Below are 19,051 nucleotides of genomic sequence, written 5' to 3' on the forward strand. Positions count from 1 at the left end.
GGACCTCTGAAAACTGAGGTGGGATCAGTTGCCATGGAGGAGTAAGCATTCCCTGTCGACCGGTCGCACTTCCGTGTGCCCCTTTTCATGATCGGGTAAACGGAAAAAAATCCGTGGGAAATTCAATGTAAAAATAACATGCAGGTGATAATGGTATATTGCTAATTATTACATTTTCAACAGTGAAATACTGTGATTTATTTATTGAATGAAAGTGATATTCTGTCACAGTGTGAAAGGATACCAAAGTGATATTCTGTCACAGTGTGAATGGATATCAAAGTTAGTAAAAAAATCATTTCTGGCCTGTCATAAGATAAAGATAGTAACTAGATCATCTTGATAGAGACTAAAACTGCCAATTTCTTCCCAAATACGTTGCTATGTTACAATATTTTCAATCTCACAATTGCTAAGCTATTATGTCTCAACCACTCAACTATGATGTCACAGCCTATGACACTGTGTTAAGAAAAGACAGAGGCAAAGGGAAATCAATGAACAGAATAAAGTTGATAAAGTTGCACTCGTGAAAATATTAAAAAAAAAAATCCTGTCCCACTCGTGAAATAAAATCCATATCCAACTACAAAACATTGAATATCCTCTATAGAAATAATAAGGGAAATTGACGATAGAAATCTTGAAGTTATCACGTTTATCATAAAGTAAATTATATCAGTTCGCCATCCATGCCTTTCTCTAATAAATATCCAAACGTAATATGTATATATAATAATGTGTATAATACATGTATAATGTAAAATATGTATAATACGGAAATATGTAAAAGATGTGTCAACCTTTGTGGTATTTTTTGTTTCGAGATTAAAGGGATATATCAAATCAACGTAGGAATGAAAATAAATATTTTTATTGATAAAACGTCGTTGATATAATGTTGAATTGAAGGCTACAACAATAGACTTCTTTTCATGTAGAAGTTTTTTAATAAATTTTGCTTTATTAGAATTCCAAAGGATTGTTGGAATACATGGCCTCCAAAAAAAACCACAAATATATTGTAATTGAGAAACTCTAGTATTAATTATTGATAAAATTAATATTATTCATTGTTCAATATTTTAAAATCACATATTTAACATATATACATAAAGAAAATGAATTGAATTAAAAATATGAAAAGCTCAAGTTTCATTACAATATACACGAAAGTTGTTTCATGGCTTTTAAAGTCAAGATATTCGCAACCAATTTTTCATTAACGCAATTTAAAATCATAAAATGTAACCCTTGGATATTTTTATCGGACACATTAAGCCGCAAATTCATGTTCATCGCAGGAAAATAGATAAAACTCGTTTTTGACGCTGTGTATTTCTTTCCAATTTCCCTTCCCGATGGGGAATTGCACGTGTCATCTGCTGGGTATCCATGCCAACAGGTAGACTAGGCGTAATTTTGGCGGGAAATACCGAAGTGGGTTTTTTTTTATTCCTTTTTTTCTTACTCAGTTTTAGACAGCTGTCATTGATAATGTATTTACTGATCATATGGTAGCTTTTAATGTATTTTCTCGCTGAATTCAAATCAAAGGCAACCCTATTCAATATCCCGGTGCCACCGTCACCCCAATGGGAATTCATTAGGAACCTCATTGCCGTGATCAAAACATCTATTTTTCGAATTGATGTTTATAATGATAGTAAATAATATCCCACTGCTGTGTAATTAAATTAATATTGGATACCGTAACAAGCTTGTCCTCTGGGTTAATATGATTTATAACGTAGCGGAATTAATTACAATAACTGCATCAAAAACAGCCAGCAGTGCCGTACGTACAAGATTATCTCTTACATCTAGAATATTAGCTTAAAATATAGATAAAGTTCATAAAATGCACATTGATGAGGAAAGGAACATGACTTCTGTATATTATTTTTTTAGTTTAATCAGTAAATTGCATAAAAATAAAGTGGCTGGAGTTCACAGGGGCCTTTGATTTGCTCCCATTGGCCTATTTAACGTGACTGATATTTTCTGTGACATATACACTGGAGTGATGCTTTATATTAGATAGCTTTTTTCCGATGTTAATCCACAAAAAGTTCATCTAAATAAAAAAAATCAATCATTCTTCACTCGATTTACGTAATGAAGTGAAAAGTTATTCTTGTATTCCGGCTTTAAAATGGTAACTGAAGTAGGAGAGGTTACTTTGCATGGTAAAAAATGGCCGTGGTACATCAACTTATTTCCTACATTAAAACACAGAAGTAAGAATCTATACACATGCGGAATGTGAAAAAGACAACAGTACGTTACTGAAATCTTATAGAAATAAAGTCATAGTCTTATCACTTTATTCTAAAAATTACATCACATGGCGAGAATCTTCCATGATTGAAAGTAGAGATGCACTTCTCCAAGCATACAGTTGAAAGTATGTAAGATTCCATATCATTTGTTCTGTGTCATTTAAAACGATAGAATCTAATGCGTTTTTAATGGAACTAAGTCCTGTCTCAGGGCAAAGGCAGATGGTATTTCTTCAATATAATCCACCAGAAGACAAAGGAAGAACCGGATGACAAACTGTCTGTTTTATCAGGAGTCGTAATATTCTTTTGTGTTTTCCCCAGATCTTCTGAAATTGAAACCCCAAAGCAGTTACCATTAATAAAAAGTGAGCATACATAAAGTGACGTTTGTATTCTTTAAATTCATTGCAAATGCACCGAATGATCGTGAATAAATACATTAGGCTAATATTGTTTTTTCATCTACATCTACATGTATGTAACACTTCTGCATAATTCATGTAAACTTAACAAGTTTCCATACTTGTCATCGACAATGCCGTTACTCGGTATTATACAATATAAGGCAAATAATAAATGCATTAAAATCTGATTTCTCTAATTTCAGATTTTCAAAGTGGCTCTTTCATACATTGATTATGGACAGCCTTTTTATTTACTAAAGAAGGAGTTTGAGGGGCACGTGGTTCATATCTTGGAATAACATCACGTCAATCTCACAAAACGAATTTATTTCATTTTACGATCCCGACACAGAGTCCTTCGAGGAATATTAGATTGGCGTCTGTTTATTCCAGATAGAGGGGAAAATTGCAGATTTGCTCTTCGAGATAAGAGTGAATTTGCATGCATTAAAACAGCCATGTGACACGCAACTGAAAGAGACTGTGAAATTAATTTGATACTGGCCATTTCTATTTCCATATTCAGTCGCCATTATCCGTGGATAATGTCCGTAAAATGGCAAAAGGGATGCGTTATTTTGCCCATGAATGTGAAAATTGAATCGCAGATTGAGGCGTTAAGCCATAAAGATATAATAGGGCCATGATAACCAAATTTATACCAGAAATGACCAGTACGTTGAAAAGGAACACTCAACATTCGCGTTTCGTAAAATGTCAACGAATCCGTTATGTATAGAAGTAAAAATACATTTTATTATCCAGGGAATTAAACAAAAATATCTATTGAAGTGTAATAGAATTAGAACTTTTAGAATTGCACAAATTTTATTTTGAATTGTATATAAAAAGATAATAAAACAAGGGCACTTGATTTTATAGGATATTACAAATGATATATTTTATATACATGTACAACTGTACATGATATATTTATGATCAAGGTGCATGTGCGTGGGATATATGAATTTCGTAGTACACTCGAGGTTTACCATTTCTAAACAAGAATAGAACATGCAATGTAAACATGTACGTGTCATTCTAACTTATAATCTTCACGTATAATTACAATAATTACACGTACATGTAAGCGTACGTACACATAGGTGTGCTAAACCTCTTTAATATGGACAAATTTATATGCATTTTATTTTGATTGCACTTTAAGGCGATTATATGAAAAAAAAAACTGAATTTTGAAATTATACACTGTAATGTACTTCATTTGTAAAAAATCGCTTGCGAATAAAGTTTGGTTACCCAGTCAGCTACATCCTAGACCCATTAATTCTCTTGTAACATGCCATTTTGCATATTTTGTAAGGTTCGAGTCGTTTTATTCTAATTGGTTGGGGGCGGGGGGGGGGGGGTTAATGACAAATATCCCAACTCATCCAATTAATTTTGATTTCCCAGCTCATACCAAAGCATGATTTCAGTTTGAGTTATACACTTCTAATTAAAAAAAAAAAGTCCATGCACAACTTATCTAATACACACATAAAGAATGACAGCGAAAAGAACTATTGCTTGTGTTTTTTAAGCTCGCCTTACCCCCCCCCCCCAAAAAAAAAAAATCTGATCGTCTGACTTCTGATGAAATGTTAACTTTTTACATTAATTCTGACCTTTATAGAACCACTGAGCCTATCCCAAACAAATTCAAAGTGTCCTTTGATGACAAAAAACCTTATCTGTACGAATAAGAACAGATGTCCATTCAAGGGGGATCATTAAGAAATAGTAAAAATAGTGTCTTCCCACAAATTTTTATTAAAATAGAAAATCTGGTGTTATGACTAGACAATAGGATAGGGTCATCTAAAAAAAGACAAAACCTCCCTTTTCGAATACAATCGAATACAAATTTGTACAAATAATGGTACCAGGGTTAAAGAATAATAATGGGGGGGGGTGTCTTGTAAATATGTTTCTTCAGATGGTATATGTATATAAGATATGAAATAAAAAAAATCTTAGGTAACAGGGTGAGGCCACAATAATGATTAGTCAATTAGACTTGTATGGGACTGCAAAAAGAAGTCAAAGATCTAAATAGGAACAGATCAGGAAAAACGTAAAATATACCCTCAAGAACAACAGAACTACATATAATAGTCAAAATGATATGAAAGCATTCCATTGGTTTTGGTTCAAGTTTGTTAAATTCCTAACTCCCAGGGCTAGGATGGAGCCATAAAGGGAGATAAAGTTTGCGTATAGGAAAATACAGGAGCGTTTTTAATTTGTTTTCTCGAATTTGTTTTCTCTCAAGAAGAACAGGGTCAAAATTGTCAAATACTAAGTCACGTACACGTACAACATACATTAATGTCTGTGTAGGTGTTGATTCTACTCACATCGAAACCATCAGATCTACGGCGGGCCCACAAAGAGTGAGGAAATATTTTTTCATGGGAATAATATAAATTTATTCTTTAAAATAGCAGATCCTTAATAAGTTGAATCAAAATGAAGGTCTAAGGTAGGGCCACAGCAGGGATAAAAACCATACACATTGTAGCTGACCGCGGCCAGTTCTTGGATATCTTTGAGTGACATTGAGTGCATCGAGTGTGACGTTGAGTGTGACCAAAATTGTTCAAAAGTTCGATTCAAACTATATTTTGATAAAGTCTTAAGAGGACATATAATCAGTAATTTTTTGCGAATAATTTTACATGAGGCTCATTCGAAAAGGGCAAACGTGTGATTATTTCCATTGAAATTTCTATAAATTTTGTAATGCTGTAAACTAAGCTCATACATGCTTTCTTTTTATAAAGTGATTGCATGTACTTGGTCAGTACATGTATATTGAATTCCTTATTCATTTGGTTCATTCGAAGACTAAAAGATTTCGGAACTGATGAAAAGGAACAAGAATTCAGTTATAATATACTCTTCCAAACTTCTGAAGGGGATGTAAACAGGCAGTAAAACATCTAGAGTGTTCCAAGGAACGCAGTGTAGCCTGCTTTATAGCTTCGTAAAAGATGTAAATAAATCTAATGGTCAGCTGTTTATTTGCTACTAGCGTTATAGTTCATTTATCTGCAAAGAAAAAAAAACATCCATGTATAGTAAGACTACAATAGAATCTGACAATGAAAGATACTTCCCTAATCCTCAAATGGATAATGAAATTGAAATTATAAGAAATGATCATTCATCATTTTAGTATTAATACAGTTTCCACCAATCGTCCAAAAAGATTTTACAACAGTCGTCAGTCTACGCGATGCATTGTGGAATACCGATTACGACGGGGTTTTTTTTTTCATGTGAAATCTCTTACATTCCTTGAGATATAACGTTTGACAGACAGACAGATAGACAGACGCTGGATAAAGTGATCTCTACGTGTCGCGCTGCTACACTAAAAGACACTAAAATTAAAATATACTATTTGTTGTAATTCGCTATTTCTAGGTTTTAGATATTAATGTAAGTGTTTTAAAGCTAACATGACACAAAATATCAAAACTTACTGCAAAAAATCTCACATTATAGAGTCTATGTTCTTTTTGTTGAAAAGTATTATTGGAAATAATTCGTGGGTTCCTATCTGAGAATTGAGACATTAGTAAGAACACCAAAGTTACAATTTTAAAATAATGTGATGTACAACCTTTTGTGTAGTATTCGAATAAATGTTGTGGTCTTTGGTCCTCTGAAATTCCTACAAAGGTAGCTAAGCCTTTTGGTTTGAACATATATTATTGTAATTCATAATTACAAAGAGATTTGGCACACGTTCTGAAAACTTACTATACGCCCTCTCCCTGTATGTAATTTAAATCGGTGCATTTTGTAGATATATAGATACATGTGATTTTGTACATGTACATATACTAATGTATGTAATTGTCAATACTAACAAGATAAATCTACCAGAATGTTTAATAAATGTTTGAACAAAAGTGAAGAGACGTCCATTCTCTGTAGCCTTTAAAAAGACCTAAAGCTCGTATATTAAAAAGCAGATTTTGTCTAAAAATGTGCAAGCGGTGTCTAAAACAGAATTCTCTACTAGTGTACGCCATCAACATTTGTATTAGTTGAGTTTCAGCAAGAACTACGCACGGTAACTCCCGATTCCCGCCTACATTTTACAACCATTTAATTCAATATTGATGACAATTTGGCCATAAAATCTTTGTTTAATACAAAGAACAGTTCAATGGTAACTGATGAATTATTTTAATTCCAGTGCTAAATAGTAAAATATCCCTAATTCCAGCTCTTGAAATAAGGGGGGTAGACGATATTTTCCACTGAAATCGGGCTATAAAGCATCACCATATTCTGAAATAGTCTTGGATATGAATTAATGTTTCTTAGATCTTTTTCTTATGTTTTATGCATACAAAATTAAGCATATTTATTAGTAAAATATAATGTTTCAGTTGTAAAGCACTTGGAAATTGCTGAAAAAAATAAGCATTTTTGTCGTTTTTTGTATATAAACATATGTTCCCCCCGTGAAACACAAAAAGCTTTGGTATGAGTGTGTGAAATGGCAGTCCATATTACCCGTAAAAAGGAATTTTTGTTTCACGGGGGGGAAAGATGTTTTAAAAATATTTTCCGTTTTCCTTTGATTTCTATAGTGAAAAACACGAGTTTTACCAAAATTTTAGAGTTATCTCTCGTTGTTTTCCCAAAGAAGTGATGTTTTATGAAAATCCATATAAATATCAATATAAATATTAAAATCATTCGAATATCTTAACTTTTGAAAATTGACTTGGAGGTAGGCGGGAGAACAATACTATCTTTCGCAGTTCTTTATACTTTCCTTATATTCTAAAAGACTTTGAGTAATAACAAATAGCATGCGAGATAACTCTCAGGGAAAGAAAAGGTAAGAAAAGAAACGTTGCTCCAAGAAATACATTATCTACCTTAGATATAACCATTGGCAATCTGATCCAGATCCAGGATTTCTTCCAGGGGAAAGGGTGGGGGTTCCACTTCATATGTAGGACTCTTCCCACCATCTTACGAAAGGTCCGCGTTTTCGGGGGGGGGGGGGGCATTTTTAGTTACTTTACTACGTACATTTAACAACTCCACTAATTCCGGGGGGGGGGGGGGGGAGGGGGGGGGGGGGCGGAACCCCCGATCCCCTCTAGATCCGTGCATGTAATCGACGTTTATATCTACTCGTATAACTTTATATATATAGGATCTCCCATGGTTTGTGGTTGGATATGATTTTTTTATCCGACGAGTTATGTGTTTTTATCTCCGAGCCTTGGCGAGGGGATAAAACACACACAACTCATTGGATAAAAACTTATATCTAACCACAAACCATGGGAGATTCTTTTTATCACATGTTTTTCCACTTAGCTATCCCATGTTTTACACTCTTTTATATGATTTTATAAATCCACAATATTTGACTTGATTAAATTAAAAAAAAACTATTGCGACGTCTGACACAGTCGTGGATATAAAAACAATTTCCTTTGAGCTATATCCACTGTATAAAGGAGTAAACAGTCATGTGATAAAATGCTTTATAAAATGAATAAATTTAATAAATAAACACATACGTGCATGAAGAAATGATTCTATGAAATAACTTCAAAACTGCATTTTTTTCTATACTACCACCCTCTCAATAAATAAATTATCCATTAATAAATAATGGTCAAATAATTACATATTTTTTAATTTATTGGTAGTAAATGTTAAAATATTATTATGAAAAATTTTCATATTTTCATTTTTGTACTTTCTACCACCCGCTAAAATTTAAAAATTACAACATAACAGTGTACACAACTTGTGTTAATTGCTAATTATTTTTACTTGTAAATGTAATTCAGCACATTTTCATCCAGTTTGGACCTTAATATGATCGAAGTAAACACTTTACACAAACCCACTGCACTTTGAAATGGCTTTATAGGAAATCGAGTTTCAATTTGATTCAAAGGGCAGATTGTTTCTCTGGAGACCAAAAACCAATTTCTATAACCATTGTGTGTGTGTGAGGGAGAGAGGGTGTGTGTGTGTGAAAATTTACATTTTGTAATGCTTGTAATGTAAGAGAGAGAGAGAGAGTCCTTAATTCCCTCTAATTATTTTTTTCTTTATTCTGCATTTTAAATGATTAATGATATAGGAAATATTTGCTTTTTTTCAAAAGGAAGAAATCTAAACAATCAGATGACTGAGTTTTCATTTTCCGGGTCTGAGGAAATTTTAATTTCTTATGTACATGAAATGCAATATTCACAAGGATATAAGTTTTGATTAGCATAATTCATAGCCGTGCATTTGAGATTGTGGGTTTTAAAATTACATAATTACATAAAAGTTTTGACGGAGAGTTCTGAAGTGTATTACTCTTTTTTAAAATCTTCTCTCAAATATCTGGTTTCTTGCCAATGGAAGTCAACAAAAAACAGAGTTAAAATAAACAAGTTCTCATACATAATCTAGCCTTGTGTTGGTTCGTCAGAAAGAAAAGATAAAAGAGACACCCTTTTTCTATTTAGGTTCAATTGAGCACTTCTCTGAGCAACATCTGAAGTCTAAATCACTCAATTTCTGTATAATATTTTACTTCGACAGTATTCTGAATTGTCAGCCCTGCAGTGGAAAGCAAACAATGCGCTTTTCAACATCTCTTTTTAACAAAGATTAACAGATTTTGGGGAGTGTAAAGACTCTTGTAATACAAAAAAAGGGGAAATAATAAGAAATGTTGTCTGTTGACACAAGTTTGGAAGCACTTTGTCCGTAGGCTTACTATTTACCCCATGTAGAATACAATTTCGATGAAATGGGTTATACATTGTACCATCTTACAGGTGGTTGAGAAACTAGGTCGTCAATGAAGCAAGCCTTTGTTTGCAAAAAAAAAAAAAAAATTAAAATTCAAAGAATATACGCAAAATATATTAGTTGCATCCACGTAATTATTTTTCAAAGCTGAGATTATGTTTAAAAATTTTGTAAAGGTAATTATAGGTAATGTAGGTGTGTTTTCATATGATGATTCGTACACCCTAATATTTACATTGCAAGTACACAAATCACAGGGATGTTCCTGAATTCTAAGCACATGTTTTAAAAATTTAAATGTTGAACTGATAAAATACCATTTGCGCATTTAAATCTTGACTCTTATAATCAAACAAACATATTTCCCCCGTTTACACATCAAATCTATAATTTACAACAAAACTTTTCGAGCAACTTTTGGCGACACTCGGAGCGTGCCGCGCCATTAACGCTGAAAAGTAAATTGCTGTTTGATAGGGCGCCCGCCACACAGTATTAAACACCGTAATAAATTCAATTTATTCCTGATAGCGTCGATGGTCAAACATTAAAACGTGTTTGGTACAGATATCATGGCACTATCTGCGACGGTCATCAGTCCTCGGTCAACATCAAAAACTCCCGAGGACACTTACTGTCCAAGAGTTCCACATCAAACTGACCTCATGTTGAGCACTGTATAGAAAACCAATACCATGCAGAAACCAGTTCATCTTCTACAAGATGTAGCTATTATTTTATCAATCAGTGACTATTCACACTAAATAAAAATCCCATTCGTTAAACATGGTCATTATACCTTTTGTTGGAAGTCATAAACTCCCTGTTTTGACTTCTGATGCTATTAGATCGTTTAATAATGTATTATGCATGGAAATTCTGAAACAGTATTCCAGAAGTAAATATTTGCGTAAAAGGACACACAGTAACGTAAGTGTCTGTTACACCTGCTGTTTACAGCGTATCCATATTTGTTATATCTTGTATTTCAATATAACGGAAAATTTGTATGATTTTGCCAAAAAAGGCCTTTGAAAAAGCAATAAAAAAAGCGTTTTTGTCACATGTTGTGTTCTAAGAATGAGTTTAAAAATGTTCGAAATACAAAACCGGATATCAAGTTTTATATTCAAATTCTAAATCGAGTCATTGGGTTATCTTCTCAAAATGAACTTGAAATTGCATAAACCATCTGATCAGTTCCCATTAAGCTGTTTATTTCAAGATTTTTAAAGGTATCAATACAAGAAATATACGGTTACTTGAGAATGTACATTACGCGAAAAAAATAACAAGCCTACGGGGCCGACGTTTTCTTTTACTGTCTACTCTGTAATTCATCTCAGGCTAATGTCACAGAATTTTCAGAGATCAAGCAGTGAAAAGACCACCGAACCTGTTCACTAATCAGTGTAATGAGCACGCTTTTGTACCACTTGTATTGAGCGGAATAAAACAGTTTTTACGAGCTAGCGTGTTCGTGCTCATTTGCTAGATAATTACAACCTTTTCAGAGAATACACAGTAATATTTCATGTTCATTTAAAGTTGTTGGTTTTAGGAAATGTACATTTAGTATGTTAAATGTTCAGTCGAACTAAAGACAGCCTTTATAGCTAACAGAACATTTTCTGATGTCCATGTATAGAAATCATGGTCCTTATAACTATTTCTGTCATTAAACCACAGATTGAAAGAATTTGGATATTCAATAGTATCCATAATTTGGTGGACCTAATTTGGCGCGCAGTCTAGAACTCTCAGTGACAAGGAGTGCGATGGGAGTGTCATTTTGTGCAATGCATATGTCTTTTTCATTAACGTAGAGTCTAGGAATACACTAACCTGATGTAGTTCATATAGACTCTAACAAAAAGCATCAGACAGACATTTTTTTAATGTTTAATCTAATTTCATAACATCTTGTAGCACCATATTAACATAACAATACAATAAGTAATCAAAATTTTAAATCTCGCCCTATCATACAAACAAACGTAATTTCATGAAAAATGTCTCAATTATTGCAATAAAATCTCTATTTCCATCCATTAAGGGGTTAACCCTGAGCCTTTGGCACATCATTTACAAGTAAACGGAAAAGATAATGGTCTAGTTACTGGAAACTTGCTTCATTTGCTTGCTGCACTGAAAGCCAAAATTGTCAATACGGGGGCTTTTCGAAGATTTAGAACTTCGGGATACATTTGCCATTTTCATCCGTTCGACCTGTAGGAGAAAAAAAAAACATGCTTAATATAATACCACTTAGATTGGCAGTTGAATAAAAGTTCAGTGAAATTAATTTCGTGTCAATAAGTACACCAACGAACCAGGGGACTTGTAGAATATTTAAAAAGAAAGGGAATTAAATCGCCGAAATAAGTCTAGCAATTGTATTTAGTATTGTATAAATGGGTTAAATGCACGCTTTTAAGCCAATATTTATTGAAAGTTTGGGGTTTATGACAACAGATTAATATCAGATGACAATTTCTGAAAACAACACTTGTTTTAAACATTCAATACAATAATGAGTATAATCATGATGAAAAAACCAACAAAATGAAATCTTAACAATCACCTACCATTCGAGCTTTACTATACATTTTATTTACCATTAACTGATCTCTTACATGAATAAAAGGGGGAAATTAAATTCTGAAGTATTTAATTAGTACCCTTGAAGTGTATGAAAGGTTCTGAATTTACATCAAAACTTTCCTTGGGCAATTTAATGAACAACCAAGGACTTATTACAAATGTTGAAGTAATTTCAAACAGAAGTAATTTTCAATGCAAAGGCATGTGTTAACATGTATTTTTGTTTTTAAATATGGTCTAAATTCGTGTCGTTTATGTTTTTGCGATCAAGTGTGATTTACTTAACACTTGAGTTCCTTCATGTTAATTCCAAAGAGTAAAAAGGTTGACACAGACCTCAGCGATTATCCCTTAAAAGCGTTTTCACTTTGCACTTAAAATTCACAATCCTTGTAAACTTACGATTAATGCTGGCTGCGGTATCTCCAGGCTGTGTTGATTCGTCATTATTCGTCCTTCATCGGCCTGATTCGTCGCGTGCTTACACAAGATCGGCTTCCGTTTTCATCCGCATAAGAAGCTTTTGTTCCCTGTATAACTTTGGTATCAGTTTGTAAAAACAGGTGAATCAATATTTACAGTGAGATTTTTCTCAGTTTCTCGCCATATTTACACAGTCAAGTAATCTCCTTGTTAATGTATTCACTGTTAGTTTGTTTCTTGTGAAAGAGCAGCCCAAAGCGAAAAGGTATATCTAATTAAAACTTTCTGTGGTTCAACTGCCAATCCGTCAAATTGTCTACAAAAAGAAATACAAAATAGATTAAGGTCACGGATAAGATTAACAATAGATTGAACCATGAAAAAATAGTATTTGCACTACAAGATGAAAAATATTGTATATCGAGTACCCGCAGTATTGGATCCATTGTCTAATTCAAAATTTAAATGATATTCATATCGTGTTCATAAACTTAATGCATGTGTTAAAATAAAATAAACATACATCCATTACCAAAATCCGCTACGGGCATGATATTCAATTTGTTTTGTTCGCTTAAAACTTTGGCTCTCTTGAAATAAGTCTAATCAAATTCACAAACAACTCTAACACTAATTGCAAATATCCGGAAACCGCAAGATCAAGATAAATAATTCCGTGTCAATTAATATTTACCCTCAGATTTTGCTTTTGAAAAAATTAAGCTTTTGTAAACGGTGTTAAATGCGAATAAATCACTGAATGTTTCATACTAAAGCATAGCTTAAAATAACAGAATTATTAATTGTTTAGTTAAAAACTTTATGCAATTCTGCAGAATGTTCGCAGGCATTTACAAAAATGCTAGTCTCAATAAATGTTACAATAATGTTGTATAGAAATAATTTATTTTTTTGTCAGCCAATGAATTTTCTGTAAAATCAACGATCCTCCTCCTTTACTATTTTTGCCTAAAATATACATGTAAGTAGTTTTACTTAAAATATATTATAGTGATTACCTTTTGTCTCGAACAATTTTAAGAAATTAAATTATATTACTCAAAGAAAATATTATTTTGGTTTGTGTGAGATGATCTACTTCAGAAGATGAGAACTTTATACCGAATTTGAGCGTTTGACGCTCTGTATCCTCATCAGGGATTGGTGGTATTGTAGGGTCATTAGTTGGTTCCTGTTTCTCTCGTTTTCGTTCACGCTTTCACATCCTTCCCATAAAGTCGGGTCACTCGGAATTTTGGGAAGAGGGTCCGCTTCCGGAATTGTTGGTGGAATCTACACAACACAATAGGAATGAATAAAATATATTATACTGTTTATTTTTTAAAATATTTTTTACATTTTTTTAAACTCATGGATTATGACAGACGCAATTTACTTAATGAAAAAAGTTTTCGTGCTCATTCTTGAAAATATTCGAGAAGATAATTACATGACGAGGCGAATTGCACAGTTATTCATACTTGTAATAGAAGATATATTTTATTATTTTTAAATGCTCCTTTTGACGTTAATTTGAATTTAATAGTGTCTTGTGTCGCAGATCGATAGACAATTAGACTCAAATTCTTAAATTCTGTTAAAAAAGCATATTCTTTCCAATCCAATAGTACCTGGACATTTAAGGAAAATATAGAAAGAAAACATCTAATTTTGAATTATTGATTTCTTAATTTTTTTTAAAGTTAATCAGGAGACATTGTTTATTACCATTGTAAAAGTACAGCACATTTTGAGAAAATCTAGTCGTAGCAATAAAAAAAAATTTCAATACAACTTAATAAGATTTAAAACAGATTTCTTGGTGCCGAACCATATTAATGTTGTGAATACAAAGATTACGAGATATAATAGGTTGAAAGTGAATGTTTTCTTTGAATCGACAGGAACTGAAATCTTTTCAAAGTGTCATTTTTCTATGCGTCACTAAGAAAACGGCAAAGATTAAAATCAGGATAAAGAATAATTTTTATTTGATTGGACAGGGCTTTTTCGTGTTGACTTAACTGATAATTACATCACTATTAATTGAACTGAAAGGCTCCGTTTGGACAAACGCGACAGCAGGCTCCCAAGGTGACCACTAAACGAACACCCCGCTAAATTAACCCTAAGCAGTATAACGTCGTCATATTGGTCTATAGAGCTTGTCCCTAATGCTTGCGTGAGTGGCATCCATTGCAGAACTGACATGTTGTGAATAAACTACACACAAACTTACAGCATTTCTTTTTGTCCATTTAAAACTCGGGTAAAGTGATAGGATAAATATCAAAAGGGGGAAAACCAAAGAGCAAACTTCAAGGTAGCAACAATTACTTGATATTATCTATAATGAATAAATCAACTAAAAAGAAACGAATAAAATTGAATGAGAGACAAGTCAGATTATTAAGAAAATTTGAGGAAAAAAGAGGAGGAAAATCAACTGAAATGATGAGAAATAAATTGCAATATCAAATGTTGATTTGATTATCATCGTTATACCTGGACTGAAATTGATCGATCAATGGGGAAGAATTGTCGGCTGCCCAGGTCGTACCCAGGTGGATAAAAGACCTCTTTATGGAGAGGTGGCGAGTTTTCATACACATCCGGGTTCTCCGCTTCCTTGGTTACTATGGTAATAGACGAGTGACCACTATCATATCTCCTCCGTTTATTATCAACTTTTCGTAACAAATATATAGCTACTATTATCACAATGGCTAACACAAATGTCACTGTCGACATACTGATAGCTATCACATAATATCGAGAAAAATTGGAATCGTCTGCAACCGAGTCTGCTATCACATTTATGAGTAAAGTTTCTTCTGCAGTTAAATGTTCATCCCCTGAATCTTGAACTTTGACCTTAAACACATACAGGCCAAGGTCATCCGAGTCTAATGAGCGCGCGAGTATAACTTCGCCGCTTGCACTGTTTATAATAAAAATTTCAGTCATGTTTTGATCATCTGTATAGTATTTCAATTGTGCATTCATATCTACATCTTTGTCATTGGCGGCTAAAGTAGCCACCTCCTTGTTTTTGGCGGTTGATAATGGAACTGTGATGGAGCGATTTGCTTCGCTGGGGAAGGTGAACACAGGTTTATTGTCGTTCTTATCCTCCACAGTGATCTTTAGGAAAGCATACCCCGTCCTTGCAGGGGATCCTTTGTCCATAGCCATTATTTGTAAGTCATACAAAGCAACAGTTTCACGATCGAGGGATCGGGTTACCATCACGGTTCCGTTTTCTTTCATCTCGAAGGGAGGAGACTCGTGACCATTGGACGACATCAGATAATGCCTCACTTCTGAATTGATTCCCTCGTCCTTGTCAAATGCTGTAACGAATCCTATTACTTTGGGCGCAGCTAAATTTTCTGGTACTGCGAATTTCCAGACGTCCTCCGGATACGTTGGTGTATTATCGTTCTCGTCTTTGACTGTGATTATCACTGTAGCAGTTCCGGTTAATGGAACATTTCCAGAGTCAGTCGCAAAAACATAAAATGATATCTGACTTTGCTGTTCTCTATCTAATGCTTTGTTTAAAATCAAAACTCCAGTATTTTCATTGATGTTTATATCGTCTTTCACTTCATTTGATACAGAAAATTTAATTTCTGCGTTAACCCCAATATCATCATCTGTTGCAGACACTGTGAGTAGACTGATATTTACATTATTATTTTCAGATATAGTCGCATAATATATTTGTCTGTCAAATCTTGGAGGACTGTCATTTTCATCTACAACAATGACGGGGAAAGTTGAATTAGTTTCTCTGGGTGGGCTGCCGGCGTCGTTACAACTCACAGTCACTTCATAACTATCCCTCATTTCCCGATTTAATGACGCAAAGACCACGACTTTATACTCGTTTTCTTCGAACTTTTGAATTTTAAAATACTGACTGATAACATCACAAGTTACTAGACCATTTGCCCCTGTATCGGGGTCTTTAACTGCTATATGTGCCACCACGGTCCCCTGACTGGCGTGTTCTGAGACCTCAGCAGTATCAGTTCCAGATAAAACATTGACATTGATCACCGGAAAGTTATTGTGATTATCTTGCACGCGCACAAAGACTTGTGATTTTGATATCAGGGGCTGATTGCCCTTGTCAATTGCCTCTATAAGAATCTTATAGCTTTCTTGAGAACCGGATATGAGCGATTTCTTGAGAAAGATCTCGCCCGATGTTGAATTCATGTAAAAAGTTTGAAATATGTCCTCAGATTGGCGCACTTGTAGTCTGTATTGCACTTCCCCGTTGGGTCCTTCGTCTTTATCTCTTGCAAAAGTTTTCACTACCAAAGAGTCTTCTGGAAGGTCATCCATTATAGTAACGTTATAAGAGGGTTTAGAGAATATCGGATAATTATCATTGATATCCCCCACTGAAATGTTCACCGTCAGTGTACCTGTGTTTGGTGGACTCCCACCGTCATAAGCCAGCACTCGAAACTGATGAGTAGGGTTTGTTTCGCGATCTAATGTTTGTTTGAGGATGAGTTTTAACATGGAACGACCATCAGGAAATTTGTCTGCCACAGCTTGAAATGGTGAATCGTGCAGTGGGATTTCGTACCTTTTCACCGAGTTGATACCGGTATCTAAATCCACGGCGCCTTCTAGAGAATACGTAAAATTGATAGCGGTGTCTTCTATTATTTGAAAACTGACAACGGTCTTTGGAAATATAGGAGAGTTGTCATTTATATCTATAACATTGACGTATATTTTAATCTTGTGGAAATCTCCAGTATCAGAATTGGAGGCAACAGCTACCAGATTGAGCACACATTGATCTTGAAATTCACAAATGCTGTCGCGATCTATCGTTGCGTTTGTGTACAGTTCACCCTGAGTCTCTGTAATAATGAATGACCTTGCCGCAGGGTATCCTGCCTGTAGGAGACTGTATGTTAGACTGTTGACATTGTTAGCTAGCCCAGAATCAGCTGCTATATTTCCAACCAGCACTCGACTTCCCGATTCTTCTGCAAGATCGTAAGTCACTTCCAAACCGTGCACTTCTAGAAAAAGCAACACCAATATGTAGCACAGAAAACCTTTCATGTTGCCGAACATAAACCTGCAGACTCGAGTATCACGATGCACACCTGTTATGAAAGACGATGAAGCTCCAAGTGTCTCTTATCATATTCAGAAACAGTCGAGGTTCCAATAAATTGAACTAACCGTTTACGTTACACATCAATAGCTGGCACCCGTAATGTCCAATCTCGTGGAATAGACGCAGAATTAATGAAGAACCGCAATACGAGTCAATTTATTTCGTTTACAAGAAATAATCTCATTTCCATGCCTAAATAAATCATCTTTTGACGCTTTAATCCGTTTGTAATTAAAAATGGTATAGATCTGTAGCGGAGTTGATCAATGTTTTTCGATCGATGTTCTTTAGATTTGTCCTAATCCGACGTAATCGTCCCGAGTCTGGGGGATTCTCACACCTTTTGTCCGATTCCCTCCAGATAAATTCTGCAAACTTGACTATCCGTAAAATAATGCTTAATCATTTTCACTAGAAACAAAACATAGCACTCGTCGTGTTTTTTTCTTTTTCAGTTAGCAGGAAAATCGGACGTCTTTTTCACGCTATCATCTGATAAGTAGCTTCAGTGTGTTATTTAAAAGGTTTAATTTTTAAAAGTGACCTGTTTACTTCCGAGGCTCCGCCTTCCTTATAGACTAGAACCCAATAGAAACACACCAAGTCACACGGCTTTTAAATAAAATTAATCGAGCAGTAGAAAAATCCATAATTCATGATTTTCTTTTTTTGCTGCTATTATAAGGCCTTTGATGATGTTGCGCATGACGCTATATGATAATTATTTGATGTGGAACATTTACTAAAATGCATTCAGTCAAATGCAATTATTGCTTCCATCTATGACTTAACCTGTTTGAAAGAAGTTTATCATTCTTTCAGTATGGGGAAAATTAACTTTTGATTTCATTTTTCATATAATGGTTCACTCTGCATTGTATTTCAACTTGTATTAAATGTTTCGTGAACTTAAATTCTGAATCAATACAAATAAGTGGAGAAAAAAATCAAAACTAAATCAGACTTTGTTTACAGATGGAATCTAGTACATTATCATATCTATGTAAAAAATATATATACGTTTACGTATACTTTTTTTTAATACCCAAAACTTTTTTTAAATTCTTTTGACTTCAATTATACTTGTATTACCTGCACACTGTTTGAATCTATCTGAAATGTTAATCTTGAAACATCTCTCTCTCTCTCTCTCTCAAAGGATTTTTGACAAGCTCTAGCGATTAAAAAAATGAGAGATTGGTTTATTGTAATTGATAGGGATATAATTGAATATTGCATACCTATAAATCAAGTTTTTAAATCGATTCTTTAAATCGAAAAGAAGCGTTATCCCTATTTTACATTTCAAATAACAAAATACCCAAGGGGTCTTATCAAGAATAAATAATTTAATCTAGAGACCATTTTCTTAACCC

At 33.8% G+C, this 19,051-nt stretch overlaps 1 protein-coding gene across 1 annotated transcript; it reads right to left on the reverse strand.

Annotated features, from left to right (window-relative positions):
- Nucleotides 1-11,397: 11,397 nt before the first annotated feature.
- LOC133173170 (protocadherin-11 X-linked-like) lies at nucleotides 11,398-18,186 on the reverse strand. The gene is made up of 4 exons (XM_061308120.1): nucleotides 15,026-18,186; nucleotides 13,643-13,813; nucleotides 12,500-12,836; nucleotides 11,398-11,722 (listed from the first exon to the last, which is right to left on the reverse strand). Exons 1-3 carry the CDS (start codon nucleotides 17,627-17,629, stop codon nucleotides 12,828-12,830), a joined length of 2,784 nt encoding a protein of 927 aa, XP_061164104.1. The 5' UTR covers nucleotides 17,630-18,186; the 3' UTR covers nucleotides 11,398-11,722; nucleotides 12,500-12,827.
- Between the last annotated feature and the right edge of the window lie 865 nt (nucleotides 18,187-19,051).

The sequence above is a fragment of the Saccostrea echinata genome, unplaced genomic scaffold (genome assembly GCF_033153115.1).
Source record: "Saccostrea echinata isolate AGI-Se365-2 ecotype Australia unplaced genomic scaffold, CSIRO_AGI_Sech_v1 ptg000056l, whole genome shotgun sequence".
NCBI classification, from domain to species: Eukaryota; Metazoa; Mollusca; class Bivalvia; order Ostreida; family Ostreidae; genus Saccostrea; species Saccostrea echinata.

Excerpts from the sequence above, each read along its gene's own strand:
- LOC133173170 (XM_061308120.1), bottom strand. The coding sequence starts at position 17,629 with ATGTTCGGCAACATGAAAGGTTTTCTGTGCTACATATTGGTGTTGCTT. Across the intron at positions 13,814-15,025 it reads ATCGATCAATTTCAGTCCAG|ATTCCACCAACAATTCCGGA; the intron begins GTATAACGATGA and ends TGTGTTGTGTAG.